Genomic DNA, 25,124 nt, shown 5'->3' on the forward strand with positions numbered 1-25,124 from the left:
CTAGAAGCCAAGAGGAAAATATATGCCAAGTTTTAAGTTTAAGGCTTTAAAAAAAAGATAATTTTAAAGTATCCTATGCACCACATATTTCAAATCTCTCTGTAATTTCACATCTTTGTTTCTTAAAATTGCTTAACCAAGAGGTAAGTTTCAGGTTGCTCTCTTGAAACTTTTTTTCAGCTTCAAAAACGTCTCTGACTATGGGATCCTAGTTAAATACTAGTAGTCTTCCTTTAGTGAGCACAGTTAAGACTGGCAATTCTGTTCCTAAATGACATGGTTGCTAAGTGGAAAATCAGGTGATCGTAACTCTGCTTTCAATTTTACTTTAGCTTGCCTTTGTCCCCATTCTTCCACCTTTTGGAATGTTGACCCTGGCATTGGAATAGTTAGCAAGAAGGGAATTGTCTGTATTTACATTCACCGGGGAGAAAGGGATTACAAGAGAGTAAACAGGCACATAATGGAGAATATATACAGTACATCAGAGGGAATGCACTGGAGATTTGTCTAGCAAGCTTGTCGCTCCTTCTTTTTGCTGTGTGTTCCACATTACTCTCTTGTAATCCTTTTCTGTACAATCTCTCCCATCTACAAGGAAGATGGTGATGGGGAAAAAATTGTGATAATTTCAGCATCTGTCATTCTTACTGTTGGTTCATTGCTGCTTTTTAAAAACTGTGCAATAAATAATAATAATATTAATAATATTAATAATAATTTATTAGATTTGTCTGCCGCCCCTCTCTGAAGACAATTAAAGTTGTTAATAAGACTAGAAAAGGTGCAAGGCTTCTAACATTTACAACAGGTCTACTCAGAACTATTAAAGACAAGTCTGGAGCTGGAAGATTGAGAAAAATCTTTGGAACTGCCTTAAAAATGGTCAGATCTCCATACAGAGCAGCAAAAGACCTGTTAAAAAATTTAGGCAACACTGAAATAGTTCTACATACTTGAACTTATTTATTAGCTTTTGATATGGTCACCCAACTTGAAAACTGTGAGTTTAGTTGATTAAACAAAGCTAAATAGTCAATGAACTGGAAAACCACAGGAACAGCCCACAATACAATTTATAGCAACTTCACATTTCAAAACAATTTGCCAGACAGGGTCAACCAATACCCATCCAAGGCATGGAGGCAGAGGGTGGGGATAAGATTTTCTATAGCCTTATGAAAAGTTAACAGGATGGGAGCCAAACAAATCTTGATGGTATGTTGTTCCAAAGAGTACACAATGTGAATCTTGTTTCATAGAAGTAACACCACATTTTAATACTCTAGCACAGTGATGGTGGACCTTTTTTCTTCGGGTCGCCGAAAGAGGTTGCACATGCGTGAGTGCCCACACCCATAATTCAATGCCTGAAGGCAAAAACAGCTTTCCCCCACCCCAGAGGCCCTCTGGAGGCTGGAATCGGCTTGTTTCCCAACTTCTAGTGGGCTCAGTATCCTTGTGTTTCACGCTCCCCAGGCTCCAAAGGCTTCTCTGGAGGGTAGGGAAAAAATGCCCTCCCCCATCCCCCTGGACGCTCTCTGGAAGCCAAAAATGCCCTCCTAGATCCTCTGTGCGAGCCAAAAATCAGCTGGTCAGCACACACATACATGTTGAAGCTAGGCTAGGGCAATGGCTCATGTGCCAGCAGTTATGGCTCTGTATGCCACCTATGGCACCCGTGCCATAGGTTTGCCATCACTGCTCAAGCAGATTTTGTGGGATTCAAGTAATGTTTCACTTTCTACCCTACAGAAGTAACGTAAACTCCTGTTAACGTAGGGATTTATTGATACATACAATTTGACTGGAGGTACTTAAACATTTTCATGTAACTTTATATATAACTAATCATTCAATTTTTAGGCTCATACTGCTCATTATACCATTAGGTTCACAAAACATTTTCTATATATATACTGAATTCAGCAACCAACCTTCAAATCCATAAGTGCACTAAACTATCCACAGTTCAAAAATATTCACCTTATCATGTAATGCTTCTGAATCAATAAAGCTGCAATCAGAATGTTTTTTTTTTCAAAGAATTACCGAAAAGCAAAAATGTGGTTTGGAGATTCCCTGCTTTTCTTCAAACTGAATCGCATTTCCAAAGTTTTCACTATCTCCTTCTAATGCCATTTTGATTACAATTTTGCCAAAAATCTTCCAAATATGCTTAGCAAATTAATACCCTATAATGTTTCCATTCACTTTTGCTAACCTTCCCTCAGGGAATAAAAATGGGATCTCTCCTATTATCGGGCACAAATGCCATTTTCATACACACACGTTTAAAAAGTCATATAGTTACTCCATTACTATTGTTACCCTAGAAGTAAACAATATGAACTGAATGTATATTTAACATTTCTCCATTTCAATCCTCTGTACCAGGAGCGTCAAACTCAATTTCATTGAGGGTTGCATCAGGATTGTGTTTGACCTCGGGAGCTGGGGGTGGGTGGGGTGGGCATGGCCAGGTCTATGTCACTTGTCTATGCTCCGTTTTTGCCCATGACAATCTCCTGCAGCCCTCTGCCTGCAAAACTGGTGCTCGGGGAGGCTGTGTGTGGCCCACCAGAGCTCTATTTTTGCTGGCAGAGGCACTGCAGGCCAGTCCTTTGGTGTTTCTATGGTGGCCCCATGGGCCGGATTTAAGCACCCCAGACGCCAGATCTGGTCCCTGGGTCTTGTGTTTGACAGCCTTGCTCTATACTCATAAGCCTTACCATTTATCAACATTCTCATAACATGTGACTTCTTTTTCATTTTTATAATGATAGTAACTTTTAGAGCATTCGTTTCAGGACCATTCTTGACATTTTGCTACCATTCCCATGTAAAACTTTAAACTACTAATTCTAGCATCTATTGTTTTCGAAACATATCGCTGAACAGATCTTTTTCCCCCCAAAAGCCAACATTCTCATTCATTCTAGGCCTCCGACAATCCAAACTACTGTATTTTTCAGTGCATAAGTCGCACTCCCTCCTCCCCAAAAAGTGGGTGAACATTTTGGTGCATCTTATAGACTGAATATGGACCTGTTTTTGGCCTCCTGAACCCTCCACGCATTGCATTTTTGCCCTTCCCAACTTCTAGAAGCACACTGCAATATTCTGCACATCCTGGTTTTGCCAAAGATGAGCTCGTTTTTGGACTGCTAAACCCTCCACGTGTCACATTTTCACCCTCCCAGGCCCCCAGGAGCACTCTTCAGTGCTCCGCATTCCCATTTTCGCCAAAAACGGGCCACTTTTTTGGCTCCTGGACCCTCCGAGTGCTGCATTTTTGACATCCATAGCCCCCAGAAGCACTCTGCAGGCCAAAAATGCACCCATTTTTTTGCAAATCTATGTATACTACAAACTGTATGATTGTTTGAAGAGAAATGCATCTGTACCGCCAGGCTCTAAGTATGAGGAGGGACGGCAAGCAGTTAAAAATGAAAAGAAACCTTCTAAGCAGCTTATAAATATAATATTAAAGAGCACCTGTCATTTCAGATCCATCATGGCAGTACCTGTTAGCAAGCACCCACTCATCTGCTGCCTGCCACAGCCCTCACTGCCACATCACATTAAAATGAATGGGACTGTCGGTGAGTCAACAGTGGATCAGAGGAGGACCCGCTGAGAGACAGAGATGACAGCTGCTCTTTAAAAATTATGATTTAAAACAAGCTGATTTAAATCAAGCCTTTTTACTAGTGATTTAAATCAAATCCAGCCTGAAATTTCATATGGTAAAATCATAATGGACTCTAAACATTAAAACCTCCAGCCCAAGTGATCTGTAATCAACTGAGGTTTTCATATACAGTGATACCTTGTCTTACAAACTTAATTGGTTCCGGGACGAGGTTCTTAAGGGTGAAAAGTTTGTAAGATGAAACAATGTTTCCCATAGGAATCAATGGAAAAGCGATTAATGTGTGCAAGCCCAAAATTCACCCCTTTTGCCAGCTGAAGCGCCCATTTTTGCGCTGCTGGGTTTCCCCCGAGGCTCCCCTCCATTGGAAACCCCACCTCCGGACTTCTGTGTTTTTGCGATGCTGCAGGGGAATCCCAGCATCACAAAAACGAGCGCTTCGCTGGCAAAGGAGGTCCGGAGGTGGGGTTTCCCAGCGAGGGGAGCATCAGTGAAATCGCAGCATCGCAAAAACACCAAAGTCCTCGAAACCCCACCTCCGGACCTCTGTGCTTTTGCGATGCTGCGATTTCACTGATGCTCCCCTCGATGGGAAACCCCACCTCCAGACGCCGGCGAAAGTTTTTCTTATTTTGAATGTTCCGACCGGGCTGGCAGGGGGATGGGGAGCACGTGTGCCCGCGCGCCCGACATTGAAAATCACTTTCGCCGGTCTCCGCTATGAGAAGAACGGAGAGAAAGCAAGACAGAGAAAGAAAACAAGAGAGAAAGTGAGAAAGAGAGAGAAAGAGAAAGAGGGGAGAGAGAAAGAGAAAGAAAGAGAGAGAGAGGAGAGAGGAAGGAAGAGAGTGAGAGAGAGGAAGAAAGCAAGAGAGAGAGAGACAGAGAAAGCAAGAGAGAGAGAAATGATAGAAAAAAGGGGAGAAAAAAAGAAGTGAGAAAATGATTGAGGCAGAGAATGACAGGAAAGAGAGAGAAACAGAGAGAGAAGTGACTCTTTGATTTAAAACATATGGTAAAAGCACTTAATAACAGAGAAAAAACCTCCCCAGCCCTCACCTGTTTTTATTAATAGTTATGTTTTTGGTTTTGCTGGTTGTTTTAATTTTAATAGTAATGGATTTTGGTTTTTTAAAATTATTAATTTCTTTTAATAAAAAAAGAAGGGATTTATTTATTTATTTATTTACTTACTTACTTACTTACTTAATTACTTACTCACAACATGAGCCACTCAGACACTATACTTTTCCGCCCACACCGAAAAAAAATTAGAGGGAACATTGCTTGAGACTATGCATCTAACACTCTAATCCAGAGACTAACTTGCAAACCAATATACTACTGTGAACATTGCACAACTAAGAATAGACACCCAAGATACATAGATGATCATACCAATCAGGGCACAGTATTTTTTTTAAATCTTTGCTTTCATATACAGAAAGAGACACTTCTTACAAACACTACATCTGCTTTTCCTTCATAAAAGTAGTAAGTTTTCTCACCATGCTCTAGCACAGTGTTTCCCAACCTTTTTTGAGCCGCGGCACATTATTCATATTTTCAAAATCCTGAGGAACATTGAAAGGGGGGCGGGGGCGGGGGCGGGCTAAAGAAAAGTTTGGACAAAAAAACCCCTCTCTCTTCCTCCCTTTCGCTCTATTTCTCCCTCTTTCTCTCTTTTCCTTCCTTCCCTTCTTTCTCTCTCTCCATCCCTCTTTCTTTCTCTCTTTTTTGTTCTCTATCTCTCTCCCTCCTTCCCTTCCTCTATGTCTTTCTCTCTCCCTTGCTCTCTCTCTCTCTCTCTGTCTCTCTTGCTATCTCTTTCTTGCTTTTTTCTCGCTCTCTTGCTCTCTCTCTTTCACTGTCTTGCTATATGTCTCTTTCTTTCTCTTTGCCTCTCTTGCTATCTCTCTTTCTTTCTCTCTCTTTCTCTCTTGCTATGTCTCTCTTTCTTTCTCTCTCTCTCTCTGCCTCTCTTGCTAAGTCTCTCTTTTTCTCTTGCTATGTCTCTCTTTCTTTTTCTCTCTCTCTGCCTCTCTTGCTATGTCTCTCTTTCTCTCTCTCTTTCTCTGCCTCTCTTGCTGTCTCTTTTTCTTGCTCTGTCTCTCTTTCTCTGCCTCTCTTGCTATGTCTCTCTTTCTCTCTCTCTCTGCCTCTCTTATATGTCTCTCTTTCTTTCTCTCTCTCTCTCTCAGCTGACTGCAAGCGGGAGCCCTGACGGCGGCAGCTGGACGTGCTGCTGGACACCGTATATGCCAGGCCCGCAGCGCCAGCATGTACGACGTCCAGCAGCACGTCCAACCGCCACCGTCAGGGCTCCCGCTTGCAGTCAGCTAAGAGAGAGAGCGCTCCCTCTCGCCGCCGCCTGGAGCTCCCTCTCGCCGCCGCTATCTCCCCGCAACTGCCTGCGGCCGCTGCAGCCACCCCCCCCCACTGCTCCTACTGCCAGTGCCCTCCCGCCGGGCCACAAAGGACACTTGCCGCCGACGCCAGGGAAGCTCCAGCTGGGCGGGGCGCTGCCGGTACTTCCATCCTGGGGCTCCCGCTCGCAGCTGTCCCCCGGCTCCTGCTGGATGCCGCGGTTTTCGGCACTCTCCTGCTGGGCCCCAAATAAGGAAGGCGGGGAAAAGGCGCGAAGAATGGAGCTCTCCTTCTTCCTGCCTTCCTTCTTTGGGGCCCAGCAGGAGAGCGCCGAAAACCGCGGCATCGAGCAGGAGCCGGGGGACAGCTGCGAGCGGGAGCTCCAGGTCGGCACCGGCAGCGCCCCGCCCAGCTGGAGCTTGGCGGCACACCTAGCCGTGTCTCGCGGCACACTAGTGTGCCGCGGCACACCAGTTGGGAAACGCTGCTCTAGCACACAGGTAGCTCTTGACTTACAATGAAGTTACGGAAAACATTGCAAAAGCTACTTACAACCAGGTTCCAAAACTACAATAGCTGCCCTCCTTGCCATTTACAAGGCAGCCTTTTGGGTGCTTGGCAAGTGGCCTATATTTACGGCCATTGGTAGAGTGTTGCAGTCACATTTTTGTCGGAAACTGATGTTTACTTCTGCTTTGCAGCAAAAACCTGGCCCATAGCAAACAATGGATTTGCTTAACAATCTAAATGCTCACTTAATGACCCCTACAAAACAAAATTCCTAATATTGGATTGGTCATGTGATGACATTATAACAATCACAACTTAAGGCTATAATTGCCACGCTCAATTACAGTCATAAGTCAAGGACTACTTGTACACAAGAGAGAGAGAGAGAAAATCAGGAGGTGGAGGAGGAGGAGAAGAAGGCAAAACAATGCATCTCACAGTAATTCAACAGCAATATTATATTGTAGGAAAGAGGGTAGGGTTTGAAAAAGAGAAAGTATACTTTACCATCTCCTGGAATTATGCGCAAAGTAACCATATTTCCCGCTTCTTTAATTAGGTTGACGATGTCCGAATGTGATTTGTTGGTGATGGAGCAACCATTAACGGCCAATATCCGGTCCCCGACTTTCAGCTTCCCGCACCGGTCTGCTGGGCTCCCCTCAATAATCCGACCTATTTTGTGAGGCATGGCCACACATGCATTGCCTGCTTTTGAATTGATTTTTTGTTTTTGCGCGTGTGCATTTTTTTTTAAACAAATCGTTTAAACACGTTGGGAACATGGCGAGAGGGGGAAAGGAGAAAAAGGGTTGAAAAGGGAAAGAGAAGGTTAAGGGTTAATTAATTAATGCATCAAGCAAACGTTATTAAAGGAGAGCTTTGCTGCCAGTGTTCAAAACATTGGCAATTGACTCTGTGAGTGCAAATATTAGAATGTGCTAATCAGCGTTTCCTATGCTTCTAATAGTATTTTTCTTCTGCACGTAAGGCTCTTCTTGTTATATCACAGGGTTTGTTTGAATGGGCTGCCACTGTGCTCAGCAGCCCTCAAATAAAATCTACAAGGATTGGCCTTGTAAATCTGAAATTGTTGAATGGCAACCCAAAGCCTCTTTGATTTGCCTTGAACCCAACTTAGTCTCATTCTTTATCTTAGCCAATGATGCTTAAAATCTCTGCCAATGTTTTGTTCTTTCTCCGTTTTGAAAGACAATCATTGTATTGCCTACCAAGGGATGAGTTTTCTCTTAATTCAAACTCAGAAGGATAGATTCTACAAAAAATAACTTCAGCAAGGATAAAAGCAGTAGGGAATTAGGAGCTTCTACTACAATGAATAAAGGAACTAATTGAGGCCAGGAACAAAGCCACTAAAGATGAACCAAGGGAGAATATAGAGCTTTCCAAAAATGCTTACTTTCAAAGCAATTTAATATAAACTGTCAACAAAACAAGTGGGAAATCTTAAAGATACCCCAAATATCTCAAGAATCTAAATAAAGGTAGTTGCCAACCCCTATTTCTATAGCTAATAGTTTTAGATATACATGTTAAGGATAGGAGATTAAATTATGATAATAAGGGACAAGGAAAATATGTTTACAGTACCTTTTTCTTAATCAACTCTACCAGTTGATTTTGGTTTTGGTTTCTAGTACCAAAAGCTTTAGCCAGTGTGGGTAATGATGAGAAACAAGGGAAATTATTGTTCATTTTATTTTTATTTCATTTTATATTTATATATGTCATGCCTTTATTAATTTTACACCAGTCTTTGGAGAGCAACAGTCTTGGTCTTGATCTATACCTGTAACTCTCATTATTGGGTTCGATCCACCCTAAATTTGTGTATATTTTAGATAGTTCAGAAAAGCTAGATTGAGCTCTTTCCTACTGTATAATGTATAGTGAATTGTATATTGGGTTTGATCCACCCTAAATTTGTGTATATTTTGGATAGTTCAGAAAAGCTAGATTGAGCTCTTTCCTACTGTATAATGTATAGTGAATTGTATAATGATTTTATATCCTACTGTTGTTTTAAAACAACATTTAGAAGTAACGAAAATCTTCTCTCTTTAACAAAAAAGAGTTAATTCATGTACCAATTTATTGGATTACATAATTTAATTTGTGACGGTGGTTAGATTCAGATATACCATACTATTCCTCAGTTTAAGCTGCAACTATTTTTCAATATGATCACTAACTGAAATTACTTATAATAGAAACATAGAAGACTGACGGCAGAAAAAGACCTCATGGTCCATCTAGTCTGCCCTTATACTATTTTCTGTATTTTATCTTAGGAAGGATATATGTTTATCCCAGGCATGTTTAAATTCAGTTACTGTGGATTTACCAACCACGTCTGCTGGAAGTTTGTTCCAAGGATCTACTACTCTTTCAGTAAAATAATATTTTCTCATGTTGCTTTTGATCTTTCCCCCAACTAACTTCAGATTGTTGTTGTTCTTGTGTTCACTTTCCTATTAAAAACACTTCCCTCCTGGGCCTTATTTAATCCTTTGACATATTTAAATGTTTCGATCATAATTATATCTGTATATCTGTAGCTTCATTTTTTTCTGCTTATACAGCATAGAGAACTAGTGATTTTTTAAATTTATCAAATAAGGAACTTTTAATGGCTTTGCTTCATTTGAAATTATTGATTACTATGTATTGACTTCTTTATATTTTATATCTTTTACAATCAATCTAAACCATTACTGCTACTGCTTACTCCACTCTTCTTTGGGCATTTTATTTTCTATTCTGACTTGGCTTCATATTTCTATTTCAATTTTCCAATTTTGTTCCCACAAAACTTCACTGCTGGAATTGCAATGTGAACTAATATCAAACATGATTGTACCCTTACCTAACTTGGTTTCATCAACATTTACTCAACATTAAAGAACATATAAAGTTCTTTAGAACTTCTAAAGTTCTTTAGAACTTTATACATAATTGTGTTTTGAAGCAGCTACTTCACTCACTTTGCATGGGGCCATAATATCTATGGAGGCCTCATTTGTGCGTGAATGGAGATTTTATCAAGCCATCCAAATATAATAAGGTTGTACTGTATTTGTATTAGTCATTTTAGAACTATTTCTATGTGATGATGTGAAAAAAATCACAATGAAGGATGAGTTAAATGATAAGCCATACACTACCTGATAACTCATAAAATGGATTATTTTCATAACAGGTAGCAGTTCGTAAATACAACCACCATACAGGAAAAATATTTATTGATTGATTTCTAAAAAATTAGGAATGAACCAGGGGTGAAAATCACTTTTGACAGGTTCTGGAGAACTGGTGGTGGAAATTTTGAGTAGTTTGGAGCAGTGTTTCCCAACCTTGGCAACTTGAAGCTATCTGGACTTCAACTCCCAGAATTCCCCAGCCAGCGAAAGCTGGCTGGGGAATTCTGGGAGTTGAAGTCCAGATAGCTTCAAGTTGCCAAGGTTGGGAAACACTGGTTTGGAGAACCGACAAATACCACCTCTGGCTGGCACCAGAGTGGGGTGGGAATGGAGGTTTTGTAATATCCTTCCCCTGCCAGGCCCACTAAGCCATGTCCCCAGAACCGGTAGGAAAAAAAATGTATTTCACCGCTGAAATGAACAAACCTGTTCCCCAGGACAGTAGAAAAGACAACTTTGGCCTAGTCTGACCCACTTTTATTGACCACCTTTTATATAAAACTATCAAGCCACCTACACATACAGGGTAAGCGCTGTATAGCCAAGGACAAGGATTTCATGCAGAATATGGGATCAGAGGAGAAGGGAGGGATTAACTTGAAGTCAAGACATAAATTTGCTTTCACGTGGCCTTGTATGTCTAGCTTTCAAGAAACTGTCGGAAATGAACATGAATCACTAGTGTTCCATCCAAACTGTAAAAGTAAACATTTAATTACCTTTGTTTAACAGACCATTCTAACCTTTCAATAGATTTTGCAATACAATTCTCTGAGCTTAGAACATACCAGGCGTGAAATCCAGCAAGTTCTGACAGGTTCTGGAGAACCGAATTCCAGAAATTTTGAGTAGTGTGGAGAACCCGTAAATACCATTGGGTGGGAATGGAGATTTTGCAATATCCTTTCCCCAGAAGTGGGGAGGGAATGGAGTTTTTGCAGTATCCTTCCCCTGCCACACCCACCAAGCCAAACGACGCCCACCAAGCCATGCCCACAGAACCAGTAGTGAAAAAAATTGAATTTCACCACTAGAACATACATTTTTATCATTTTAGAATTGCCGTCTATATTTGTGAGTTTATACTGAATGGGTGGGATTTGAGTGGTCTTGGACTATATTTGCTGCATTATTTCATCTGTCGTTATGCTTTTTAATTGGTATTCTCTATGTTTACTAAGACTTTTTAAAGATTGAATAATTACTGCACATGATTCCAAGTGTTGGATTATTTTTTTTTTTACAATAAATGCAAACAAGAACCATATGAATTCCTCCAGAGTGGAAAATAGGTTTGAAAACTCCTTCTCTAACTACTGGAGTGCATGCATGTATATGGCTGACAGATGAAAATTGGAAGAGGAAACTTTTTTTTGATGCTTAAGCAATAAATATACAATAGGCCTCAGAGTCAAGAGGTGACACTCCATCTCTAATACATTCAGATTGATTTGGAAATCAGCAGTTCTAGCTAGGTGCAGGGTTAAATCCAGATTAAAAAGCTCTAGAGATAAGAAGCTTCCATCGTATTTTTTATTTTATTTTTATTCTGCAGGAATGTCTTAAGACTATCTAAGCCTCTCAGTTCCATCCCGGGGCCAAGAGAAATATAAATGGAATAGCGATTCACCATTGATTTAGGCTTTAGTTAATTTAAAATGTATTCAATGCAATGGTGGGGTAATTGAAAGAAGAGGGTGCAAGTGTTTGATCTGCAAAGATCACTTGGAAGGTCAAATCTTACCAGAAAAGTAAATGGGAAAACCCTCACAGGCAAAGAGAGGTTATTTGAGAGGCTTTTCTCATGAATGGTGCCATGTTTAAAAAAGTGAATCAAAAGGAATGCCATGCCAACTACACAAACCCACATTGCTAGAACATATGCTTCCTTTATAGTATCTTCTTAAAAATTCCTAATCTGTTTATCTCAAGAAAAGCCATATGCTACCAAGGGTTCTTACATTTAAGCATAGGATTACACCCTCTGTTGTCTTTTATTTTCCCCCTCCTGCTGCCATTATTTGTAGAATCCAAATTTCAAAACATCTTTTAGAAAGAAAATAAAGTCAACCCAAACCAAAAATTGTAATTCAGCTTTGAACAAGACCTGGGAGGCAAACATTTCCCAAAGCCTGGTTTTCCAATTAGGCACATTATTGAAATAGAAAGGGGGCACATTTATGAATTTTAATTACTGCTTTGTATTTGTAATTACTATTGCCACAGTACTCTAGTGCAGGGGTGTCAGACTCATGTTGTAAGGGTGTCGTCACGTGACATAAAAAGGACTCCCTCACTTCACTAAACTGGGTGTTGTTGTACATACTCCTGGTCAGTTGGAGGATGATGAAGAAATTGAGGACTTTGATACAGATAGTGTTTATGAATTAGTGGTGGGCCCGGGGTTCCAGGTAGTAGATCAGGTGGGAGGCCAGCCACAGGATGGGGCTATGAGTCCAGAATCTAGCGAGGAAGAATCAGACGTTTGATGGGTCAATCCTAAATTCAGAAGGGTCCAAAAACGTAAAGAACAGGTGTTTGGAAGAAGATATGAAGGGGAGGAATGGGTTAAATACTGTAGTGATGTATTTGGTACATCAGGGGGGGTCAGTGGGGAAGAAGGGTGGAGTTTCAATGTTATAGGGTGAAAATGAAAGGTTTTTTCCATTTGACTTCCAAGCAAGCAAATGCATTCTGTGCTATTTTACAGTCATTTCTGCTGTTCGTGAACCATGTTGTGAGTAAATAAATCTTGTTAAATGGAGAAGACTGGGAGGAATGTATGAGGAATGCAATTAAGAAAGATAAGGGGGAGGAAGACGAATGTGGCAGAATGAACTGCAGTGAATACGGAAGGGAAGAGAAATAAAAATGGAGTTTCTTGGTTTATGAAATACTGCATTTAGTAAGAGTTATTTGTAATAGATAAAGTTCTACCAGAAACCAGAACAGGCGTGGGCATGGCCAGAGTATGACGCATCGGGCCTGTGGGCCGCGAGTTTGACTCGCTCTGCTCTAGTATAACAATTTATGATTTATGATTATGATTTATTAGACTCTGTTTTAGGTTCTGTTATTAACCTAGGATTGCTGTCTTTTCCCTTGCTCTTGTTTTGATCATTGATGAATCTTATATCTTCAATAAACACTACAGATACATTAAGGATAACCGTATTAGCCAAAACCATATCTGAAACCTCTTATGTCCTTTTGAAGTTCAAATATTGATAGGAGTCACATAAACCCCACACCAAAACATAAATTTTAGAAACGTATTCTCTACTTACCAAAAGTTGTTCCAGCTTCTGGGCGACTAACCGAAGAAACAATGACAAATCCAAAACCTTCATTCTCTCCACGCCGTATTTCTACATCATAGGGCTGGACCACAGTGCTGACCACGCCACTGCCTCCGCCCCCACCACTACCAATTCCACTGGTGCTGCCACTGCCTGAACTGACAGTGTTGAGTGAGTTTTGACTCCCCTGCGGAGTACGTTTCTCCTCGGTCAAAGAAGCTGGTTGGTTGCTGCTGTGATGAGAAGAAGCTGGAGAGGGAACCTCATTCTCTGCTTTGGGGACTGTTTTGAGAAAGATGCAATCTCAGATTAACAACTTTTCAGCAATGTCACTTTTCTAGGAGTATTACAGAAAAATATGAAGCTGTTACATTAGCTTTCTGCTTTGTATCAAGTGATTATAATGGTCATCAATTAAGGAAGATGCAAGACAAAATATTTTGAGAGCTGGGAGAAATCTGCTATTGGGATGACTTTTTTTTCCTACACCTGTTTCTATATTCCAAAGTTCATCTGAGGCTTTTTGTTTTGTGTATCTTTACTCAACAGTGGCACCCATCTCAGAGGACATTAACACCAGAGAAGAATACCCATGATCAGCTTTGGCTCAATGGTACTCAGAGATTAAATGTGCCCAATGATTTTTTTCTGTAATAGAATTTAGTATAGTTTGACAAAAAAAGTTGTGTTGCTATTTGGGATGTGTACAATAATTCATTCTTTCTCTTTTATAGTACACTTTATTATGTGTGTCCCTTTTATTATATTTTGAGGAGTAATCCTAAATAGCAATCTCAGCCCTTCCACTAAGGATGCTTAAGAGAGTGATTGAAGGCTGGAACTCTTGAATATCTGGAGGTCATTTTCTTGCATAGTTTGCCTTCTACCATAAGGTACCATCAAATCTTCCTTAGGTTAACTTAACCCGTGGGGTGTGTGTGTGCGCGCAAGCATGTGCGCGTGTACACAGTCCCCCCCCCCAACACACAGATAATTTTATGCTAGAAATTGAGACTAAATGGCAGGAGTATGACTATCACATTCACATCAGTGTAATTTTAAAAGCATCTGCCATAAACAGATAGCTGAACTAAATGAATCTGGCCCTATCTAACAAGGCAACATTTATAGAAAAATATTCAGCATGAATCCTGATCAATTCAGTAATTTTTCTGGGTTACATTCAATACTTTCACAGGTGCTACATTAAATTTTCTTCCAAGTATTTTATTTTTACACAATGATGTACGGTGATGTTACCTAGTTTGGATAATGAAACGTCTGGACAAAAATAACAGAGCTCAGACAGGACTGGAGACCCCTTACTGTAGGTTTTTTCCTCCAAGTACAATACACTATTCTTCCAAGTATAAAAGAGAAATAAAACACCCACTCAGTCACATTGGAGCCTACCTGTGTATACCACTTTGCGTCTGATAGTTAAATTGACATGGCCTTGCTTTGCAGCTTGTTGCATAAGTTGGACTACAAGCTGATGTGATTTTCCAACTACCGGTGTTCCATCCACGCAGATCAATTCATCTCCAGATCTTAGGCGACCATCAGCGTCTGCAGCGCCCAATGGCACAATATGACCAATATAAATCTGTGAAAAGAAAGTGAATATATAGGAGAAGAGTTGTCACTTGCCCAAGAAACAAATTAGGATTACTTACGCCCCAAAACACCTTTGAAAAGACAGCTGCAAATCAGAGCTCTTATCCTAATGGATTCACACCCTAAATATCCAAAAGGACTGATCTGATTCCCTAGATCTAAATATCTGTGAAACGCATTCACCAAAAAGGATAATGAAACAGACTGTAGTAACCAGTTGATTCCACACGGGGAAAATATTACTTTTCTATTTCAAACAACAGGCAGAACTGATTAATTCATTCAACCCCACCCCATCCCACCCCATTTTAAATAGTATTTTATAGTACAGAAATTTTCTACACTGGTATTTTATATTACAAAAATTTCCTATAATATCTGATACAGAATTTCATCACAAACTCAACTGCGAGTTCTTGTAGATTTCTCTTAAATGAGAATATATATGCAACTCAGAAGAAGTCTTACCTTTAGCTTGATTCAAATCATCAGCAGACTAGAACTGATAACATCTGTTCAATGTTCAGCTCAGCAGCTATTATAAAACTGCCCACTCGTATTTCAGCTGGACTGAAATAAGACCATAGCTATTCAGAACATAGCTGGTCACTTTGTTTTCTATTGTTTTGGGGTGGGTGGATTTGTTTTTCATTTTGGCTTGCTAGCACAATCAAGTGCTATATCCAAGAGACAATCAAAGGCTATGCTAGTAATATCCATTAGATCAGTGATTTTCAACCTTTTTTGAGCCACGGCACATTTTTTACATTTACAAAATCCTGGGGCACACCACCAACCAAAATGACACAAAATGACACCCTAAGACACTCTCCTCTCTTTTTCCATCCCTGTCTCCTCCCCCTCCTTGTGTGTGTGTGTGTGTGTACACATTCTGGAACCCTTTCCAAAAACAGGTGAGGGCTGGGGTTTTTTCCTTTCTTATTCTTTGGGTGCTTTTTATCATATGCTTTAAATCAAGAGTCACTGCTCTCTCTCTTTTGTTTCTCTCTTTCCTCTCATTCTCTCAATCATTTTCTCATTTCTCTTTTTTTCCTCCCTTTTTGCTCATTTCTCTCTCTCTCTCTCTCCCCCTTCCTCTCCTTTTCTCTCTTTCTCTCTTGCTTTCTCTCTCTCTCTCTCTCTTTCTTTCTTTCTCTCTTTCTTTCTTTCTCTCTCACTCTTGCTTTCTCTCTCTTTCTCTCTTTTCTCTCTCTTGCTTTCTCTCTCTCTCACACTCTCAGTCTCTCTCTCCCTCTCTCTTGCTTACTTTCTCTCTCTCTCTCAGCAAAAAGTTGCGAGACCAAAACCTGAGCTTCCTTCTTCACGGCACACCTGACCATGTCTCGCGGCACACTAGTGTGCCACGGCACACTGGTTGAAAAACACTGCATTAGATAAACAAGACCATATTTTGCTGAAGATGATCTTAGAAATTAAGAAGACATGAAAAGTTAAAAAAAAACCCCCCACTAATTTCACAGATACTTACTGGTTCCCCAGGCTCATTTCCACCAAGAATCCTAAATCCAAAACCAGTTTCTTTTCTCCAGAGAAATATATCCTGTTCTTGATAATCTGGAACTGTAAGGAAATAGAAGGATTTGATGATTTATAATTAGCTAAATGTGTTCTTTTTTTAAAAAAAAATACTAGTACTGTATGTTTGAGCAAAGGATTATAAAACACAGAAATACAGGCATTTATTGGCAAGGCAAGACATCAATTTGATTTGCAAGGAATGACATCCATTTTCTACAATCAAGGAGATGTAGTTTAGAAAATGCATCCTTTGTTATTTATACCATTTTAAAATGGCATGGCTTCTAAGGCCTTCTGGAAGATCTTCTCATGGTCGCATTAAATTAAATATACCCTAATGCCATTTGATCTTGAGAGGATGTAAGTATGCTGCCCATCTTCGAAACCGTGCAAAACAAGCCAATGACTTTGATCCAAATTTAATCAGTGAGTAGAGTATATACCCAGTAGTTTCACTGGAACTATTATAACTTTGAGTTTTGGTTTAGATCCAAGCTCGCATTTTTTAATTCACTTATGTCTTATATTTATAAACCTGTCACATGAATTTTGAAAGTTAATATCAGAAACTAACGCATTTGTCTATTTTGGAATAACGCACAAGTAGGACAAAGCAATCAAAGCATTTTCTCTCTGGAACAATTGTTTATATGGTTGCCAATCATTGCTTGAGGGTTTTCAAAAAGAGCAATAGCATTCAGCATATATCATACTTCCAAAATACATGTGCCAGAGCTTTGGGGGATGCTGGCCCATAGTCCAGTGCATCTGGTCTTCACCAGCCAAATGGATTGCAAAACCAATATAATCTACTTCTTTTCATACTTGGCAAGAGAGTTTTTTGAGGAATCCATTTTTATGACATTGCCTTTCTGGTTCAATGTAAAACTACCCACTCAAGATTTGAATGTGTATCTATGTGTAATTGTAACCCATGCCATAATCAATGCACTATATGCATCTAAAACAAACTTCTTTAAAATTTAAACGGTGTGTTAATGTATCCTCTGTCATTGTTTGGGAAAATTTAAAACTGGATGGGATTTGAACAGAGATACAATCTGAAATGTAATCAAATGCACAAACCACTAATTTACATGCTAAAGAAAATTGCATATATAAGGAATACAATACAATATCAACATGAAAAATATGATATTATCATGGATGAACAATTTCAGCAAACACTTGAATCCATGAATTTAGATTCCCTATTTTTGCAATAATTCAAAACTATCCGCTATAGATAGGCTTTAATATGGTCAGGGTATTTTATTTTTCATTTTTCAGTTCTCAGTAAGCCTAAAGCATGTTTTTTATTTCGGATGCCAACTGACTGCCAATTAAGTATTTGCTCTGCGCTGCATTATCAGAATTTGTCGATGCTAGCATCGGTTATAAATCCCTGATCCTTTTTGGAAATAATGAGTAGATAGGTTTTTTTGTCATTAGGCAAATGAGATCCTGTTAGAGAGTATAACTCCATTAGTAGTAGAGCACTGTTGATTTTCTTTTCAAAAGGGAGATGAGGAATGGAAAAACAAATCAAGAGAAAGAATTTTTGTAATAATTAACATTTACAAGCCTTTTTAAAAAAAAATTGCTAGCATCAATTCAGTTGACAGTACTATAAATAGCTGGAGCTACTGGCACAATCCTTGCAAAATATCTGTTACATTGACTAAGAACATAGTTCTCGTATACATCCAGATTTATATAGAGTACATAGTACTACCCCAGAAGAGATCTCTGTTTTATCCACTGATCGGACCCAGGTTCAGTACTGAAAAAAAGATTAAGTGCATAAAGATTAACGTGCATCAGCCCTCTTGTTAATAGTGGTAGTTTCAATGTCATATTGCAAGCATAACGCAAAAGTCATTTTAGAACCGAACATTTCTATTGTGCCCCAGTCGGAATAACACTCTGTTTCTTTGTGGTGCCTTTTCCCATTCTGGCTGTTGTTCTGGTTTGGGAATTGTTTTCTTTCTTCAGCTTTTCCGCTTCTCATCAGCTAAATAAATATGATTCTGTCAGGATGCTTCACTGAAATTTGGCTACAAAAATGCTTCAAAGCGAAGGCAATGTTTTTTGCACATTTTGAATTGGCTGGCACTATTGCTCTCCCTCTCTGGTTCTTCCTCTCTTCCCAGAAATGGCAAAGTGTGTCATATGCGTGCATTGCAGAGATTTGCAGCAACCCAACACATTGGCAAGGCTCAGTAACACAATGCAACAGCAGTAGTACAAAGTAACAAAATGAATGTATTGAGTGAATGGAATATTAGTTATTCAGGGTGAGGTTTGCTTTAACATAACATGCTGGATCATTCACAACATGGTCTATGATGGCAGATGGCAACCAGGGAGAGTAAATTAGGCATAAACGTTATTTTGTCATTTGTGCAAAATTCTTTTCATGAATTCTCTTCCTGTACTTTAAGATGTACAGTGTTCCCTCAATTTTCATGGGGGATGCGTTCCAAGACTGCCAGCGAAAGTCGAATTTTCACGAAGTAGAGATGCGGAAGTAAATACACTATTTTTGGCTATGAACAGCATCACAAGCCTTCCCTTAACACTTTAAACCCCTAAATTGCAATTTCCCATTCCCTTAGCAACAATTTAGATTATTACTCACCATGTTTATTTATTAAAGTTTATTAAAAAATATTTATTAAAGGCGGACAAAAGTTTGGCGATGACATATGACGCCATCGGGCAGGGAAAAACATGATATAGGGTAAAAAACCACGAAGTATTTTTTAATTAATATTTTTGAAAAACTGTGGTATAAACTTTTCGCGAAGTTCGAACCTGCGAAAATCGAGGGAACACTGTACTTTGTTTCTGACCATTACAATGACTCAGTTTCTGAAACTTTTCAGGAGATAATATTGCTTGCACTAACACGATATATAAAATACAGTATTCAATAGGGAAATTTAATATTTTAAGTAGTTGATTGTATATGCTAAATATTTTTAAAGTCTGATAAAATCAAGTGTACTAATGTATCAGTCAAGTAATTATTTTTAAACGCATCAAAACACAAGGCTTCATATGCAGTTAAGAAATGCTGTTTTAAAATTGAAATATTTGAGTTGAGGGAACTAATCCTCACTATTTCTATCAATAGTGAGTACCAAGATATTTTGACAATTTTTTCTTTGAAAACTGCCTTTGACTTTTGAAAATTCAGTGCCTAAGAATCATCTAAATCATGGGTTTCCAACTTTGGCAACTTTAAGACTTGTGGACTTCAACTCCCAGAGTCCCTCAGCCAACAGACTGAGGAATTCTGGGAGTTGAAGTTGATAAGTTTTAACGTTGCCAAGGCTGGAGACCCATGATCTAAATACAGAAACGATCCCAGAGCAAAAGATCAGTCACAGGTAAAACCAAGTGTCTATCCTTTCATGGAAGTGTTGAAAGGAAGCCAATGGCATCCAATCAGCTTAAATAAAATGAATTCTGAATTATCTTTGTTGTAGGTAACATTAAATTAAGCATTTTGCTGACAGTTTATTCTCCACTGTGGAGAAAGACTGAGAGTTTAAGTATTAAATTAGTGCATGAACTAAAGAATACCAAAAAAAGAAGAAGAAGAAGATGAAGCTCCTATGCTGTACATGGCTTTTTCTTCTATTTTACATATATTGATCTCTGTCCATATTTACCATGCCCTATCATCTTAACCTACCAGTGTTTATTACATTAAAGTGGGCTGTAAAGCCTGCATGTATTAGTGCACAGAGCTACAGCTCAACAATTTTCTAAGTCAGAATAGTGGTATGATAGGGTTGGTCAATACTTAGCTATCTGAGGGTTATTATCTTACAGCAACTCAATTTAAATGCAAGTCATGTTGCATTAAAAATACATGAACTTTGCCACTAACTCAAACTGAAGGCCAACTGTATTCTAAACTAATTGGCTTTGGTTACTGTCTCTAGTTCCCAAATCTTAAAGATTTCTTCCAATTAGGTCTAGGTGAAACATATTAAGAGCTAGTCTAATATATGCAAATTGCTTTCTCCGGAGCAATTTCTTCAACACTTTCTCACCTATTTTAACCTGTGAACTTTGTAATGCTTTCAAACCAAACTAAAGCTTTTTGTTCTTCTATTTTCTCAAATGAAAATATGAACCCCTAAGTTCTACCCATGTTACTTGCCGGTTTAGTTAGATAAACTGAATGAGAATAATATTGCTTCCCTCTGCCCCTTACAGTAGAGCATGGGTGTCAAACTCAAACATGTCACATGATGTATTGCGACGTATTGTGATGTTTTTTGAATCTGCAGTGGGCGTGGCCTGCATGTGACGCATCCGGCCTGTCCATCCTGCAGTAGAGGTATTTTTAAATAATAAAAGTAGCACGGTGACAAATTAAATTGTTTTTGTCTATCTATAGTGACTGTTCATGGAAACTTATTCTTGAAAATGTGACTTACTATAAGGAAGAGGACATTTTCAAGGTTAAGAAGTTTGTTTGCTCTGGTATATTATTTCAAGCTAAGTCGCTTATTCCATTTATATTAATGATTCCTTCATTGATTCTTATGCATTCATAATTCCACGCAATTATTGTTACCTTGCTGATGTTATGAATTTTAATTTTGATGGTCCCTGGACAGAGCATTAATAATGGTTTGGGTTTGAAACAATCCAATCAAATATAAAATCTAGTACGTGTGACAGCTCACAATTCAGCAAACACTTCTGAAGAATCTCAATACATCCTTATTTTCATTACGGTTGACACACTCTAACAGTGAATCTCCTTTGACAGGAAAGGAGATAGTAATAAGATAATGGCATGCTGAACAACAAACACACATGTGCACAACATAACCAAAAGTGAATCAAAACTCATTTTACATCTTTTGCATCAATTAATCCAAGTGTATGGCTAACCTTAGCACCTGACTGAATGGTAAACAAAATCTAAATTCATACTGATATAATTTCCATATCTTTGGGAGGCCATTTAATTGGTTATAGTGCTAGCTAGAGGTAGCAATGGAGTCAGTGGCTGCTAATCTAGAACTTGTCATCAAACATGAAGTTTCATATCTGATATTTCCCCTGATGCAATAATAGAAACTGACTGAGTGGCATTGGTTAGAAACAAGCTACATGGACACAAAAATGTAAAGGGGGGTTCCAAATTAAAAATGACATTTTTTTGTTCCTGTCCCCAATTAATGTTTTGTTTGAAGACTGATAAGCACACTTAAATTCTGATCAGCACAATTATCATTTCAAATTAAAGGACTAGAAACCTTCCTGGAAGAGGGGGAACCCTCTATCAAGTATTCTACTATGACTACACTTGATTCTGTGTCCAGTCTCCCATGATGTAAGGATCAATTTTCACAGCAGTGGCTTATCCATACTGACTCGTTATTGCAATCTCTCAATGATGTTGTGCAAAAGTTATAAAAAGAGTTCTTAACATGGGATGAGAAGGAATGGTTAACAGGTGGCTACAGGTAAAACTTTTTTTATACAGAGCAGTGCTGATACTTCACTTTAGCTACAATATTTTTTTCATTATGTTGGTTGACAATGACACATTAAGGAAAGCATTAGTGACTCTTGGTACATTTCATGCTTCATGCCAAAATCTTTAACCGACCCAGCCACATGAACTCCCCCAAATCACAAACACTACTACATGATGGACAGCAAGACAAGATATAAAATTCTCAACTCATTCTTACATTCTCCAAAACTCGTGGAATTGATTTCTCTTTCTCTTTCACCCTTGCTCAGTCCAGTCGTAGGCGAAGGTGACATAGCTGTGAATATTAATGTCAACATTTTGCAAAGCTTAATAAAATCAGGGGTTTTTTGGCTGGTTCAGTTCAATTTCGCATCTGTTTTCATATCTATCATGCCATATCCCCAAGTTACAGCTCCCGAGGATTGCAACATACCCACCACTTTTAACAGATCTATCTAGAGCTGGAAAATTAGAAATTGGAATAATTGGATCAAAATATAAGATGCAAACATGTTCTAACTGGGTTTTAGAAAAAAAAACAGCAAGAAGCATTTCTTGCTTTTGACAACATGAATTCCTACAGGGTTAGAAAATGAAATCTACAGCAAATTAAATTTAATGATTTTCAATAAAATATTGATTTATTGCACCCTTTTAAAATGAGGGGTACCCAGAAGCAGAAAGAACCCAATAAAACCTTGTGTTGTTTTAGAACTGCTGCAATAAAACATTTTTTGCAAGTTTTTTTTATTATAATGAATACTCATTACTTGTACATGAAGCAATTCTGCCAGCATAGATTTTGATATTAATATACAGTACATGTAAGCCTAGTGGATGCAGACACAGGTTTTCCAAATTAAAAACAAAGATGTGGTGACATCAGTTATATAAACTCCTATGGGAAATTTAATAGTATAAGGGCAGACTAGATGGACCATGAGGTCTTTTTCTGCTGTCAGACTTCTATGTTTCTATGTTTCTATGTTTAAATTAAGCTTAAAATCATTGACCAGTTCAAGGACCTATGATCATACTACTGAGCACTAGCCTAATAATAAAACAGATTAAGGTCCTTACATACTCAATGTGTAATCCTCAATGGAACTACATCTAGATAGAGGAAGTATACAGTGGGATACCCTAAGGTTCTGTCTTATGCCCAGTACTCTTCAATATCCGGAACCGCCTGCTACCGCACGAATCCCAGCGACCGATAAGGTCCCACAGAGTTGGCCTTCTCGGGTCCCGTCGACCAAACAATCTCATTTGGCGGGCCCCAGGGGAAGAGCCTTCTCTGTGGCAGCCCCGGCCCTCTGGAATCAACTCCCTCCGGAGATTAGAACTGCCCCCACACTCCTTGTCTTTCGTAAATTACTCAAGACCCATCTATACTGCCAGGCATGGGGGAGTTGAGACACCTTCCCCCAGGCTTTATATATATATATATTTATGTTTGGGTATGTACATGTTGTTTGCTTTTTTAAATACGATAGGTTTTTATGTGCTTTTTAATATTAGATTTGTTTTCACTGGAATATTGTTTTTATTATTGTTGTGAGCCGCCCTGAGTCTTTGGAGAGGGGCGGCATACAAATCTAATAAATTGAATTGAATTGAATATCTTCATCAATGATTTAGACGAGGGGATAGAAGAGGAACATCTAATTTGAGGACAACACCAAGCTGACAAGATAGGCTTAAGATGCAGAAGGATCTTGACAAACTTGAACATTGGGCCCTATCTAACAAAATGAAATTCAATGGTGGAAAAAGTAAGGTTCGACATTTAGGCAAGAAAAACCAAATGTACAGGTATAGTATAGAAAGTATTTGGCTCAACAGTAGCGAATGTGAGAAGAATCTTGGAGTCCTAGTGGATAATCAATAGGAGCCATCATTGTGTTGCAGCTGCCAAGAAAAGCCAACACGGTTCTAGGCTGCATTAACAGAGGGACAGAATCAAGGTCACATGAAATATTAATGCCACTTTAAAATGTCTTCATAAAGCCACATTTGGAACACTGTTGGGCACTGCAATACACTATTCTATCCAAAGTTTTGAACAAAAAAGTCTGGATTCAAAATGAATGTGAAAATGAACTTTTTCTGAAGTTATCTCTAGGTCTGTAGCAGGCCTGGACAGGATCCTCCAGCAAGGAAAGACCACTGTCCTTGGCTTAAAGCTATGCAGTTCAAATTGCAGGACAAAATTTGATCTTTCTTTGCCAGCTTAAAGCTGACAAAGTATTTCCTCTTGGAGTAATAATGAACCTATTTCGCTAAAAAACACCCCAAAACCCAATCTCAAACCTTTATTTCTTTTCTTTTTTTTCCTTTTAAACTCAAATGTTGCCTCTGTCCTTACATTGTCACATGAATGGCCATTCCCCTGAGAAGCTGGGCACTGTTACAAATAGGGTAACACTAACTCTAGGATTTTTAAAAATAGGATAAAGGCAGTCGTCGACTTAAAACCATCCATTTAGGAACCTTCCTTGTAACGGGACTGAACAAAGTGACATTTGACCAGTCTTCACATTTACAAAATGTGCAAGGAGTCGTAGCATCCACACACAATCATGTGTTCAAAATCCAGGTGCTTGGCAACCGGCATGTATTTAAAATGGTTGCTGGGTCTCAGGGTCATGTGATCACCGTTTGTGACCTTCCCAGCCAGCTTTGCTTAATAACCACATGATTCGGTTGACAAGTAAGGTGATTTCTTCATCAAATGTGCCCCCCTCTAAAAAAGGTCCCAAAATTGGGAATCATTTGTTATTAAGAGCCAAGATGGTGCAGTGGTTAGAGTGCAGTACTGCAGGCTATTTCTGCTGACTGCAATTTGGCAGTTTGAATCTCACCAGGGCTCAAGGTTGACTCAGCCTTCCATCCTTCCAAGGTCAGTAAAATGAAGACCCAGATTGTTGTGGGCAGTATGCTGACTCTGTAAACCGCTTAGAGAGGACAGTAAAAGCACTGTGAAGCAGTATATAAGTCTAAGTGCTATTTATTAAGCAAAGTCACTTAAGCTCAGCAATGGAAATTCTGATCCCAATTACGATTGTAAATCGGGGACTAGCTGTATGTTTGTGTGTGTGTGTGTGTGTCCCAGTGGGTATGACTAGCTGATGAGGCCAAAATAAGGCCAAAATAGATCTATCCTAGTCTCCCTTTATTTTCAAATTCAGCAAAAAAACATGTGACACATACAGATAGAATTGTCGGCTATCAATAAAATTAACCACCTTGGAAATGGCCCTGGGTTGGGCCGAGAGGCAAATAAGGAGCTGTGATGTTCCTTCAATACACCAGTGTGATTCGACACAAAAATATGTAACCTTTCCCTGGTGCAGTGCTGAAGGGATTGGATACTGTAGCCTAGAGCAGCGTTTCCCAACCGG

General features: G+C 39.1%; 1 protein-coding gene across 14 annotated transcripts in view; it reads right to left on the reverse strand.

Annotated features, from left to right (window-relative positions):
* MAGI1 (membrane associated guanylate kinase, WW and PDZ domain containing 1) overlaps positions 1-25,124 on the reverse strand; it is a 655,279-nt gene that overhangs the window by 22,402 nt on the left and 607,753 nt on the right. For 5 of the 14 annotated variants that reach the window (XM_070738171.1, XM_070738168.1, XM_070738169.1 and 2 more), the window contains 5 exons: positions 21,938-22,015; positions 16,159-16,250; positions 14,466-14,658; positions 13,041-13,334; positions 7,040-7,243 (listed from right to left, as the gene is read on the reverse strand). In XM_070738171.1, the coding sequence (XP_070594272.1) occupies positions 7,040-7,243; positions 13,041-13,334; positions 14,466-14,658; positions 16,159-16,250; positions 21,938-22,015 (861 nt within the window). The remainder of the gene's footprint in view (positions 1-7,039; positions 7,244-13,040; positions 13,335-14,465; positions 14,659-16,158; positions 16,251-21,937; positions 22,016-25,124) is intronic. The other 9 variants (XM_070738178.1, XM_070738177.1, XM_070738172.1 and 6 more) reach the window with 5 other exon arrangements.

Source organism: Erythrolamprus reginae, chromosome 2, assembly GCF_031021105.1.
Source record: "Erythrolamprus reginae isolate rEryReg1 chromosome 2, rEryReg1.hap1, whole genome shotgun sequence".
NCBI classification, from domain to species: Eukaryota; Metazoa; Chordata; class Lepidosauria; order Squamata; family Dipsadidae; genus Erythrolamprus; species Erythrolamprus reginae.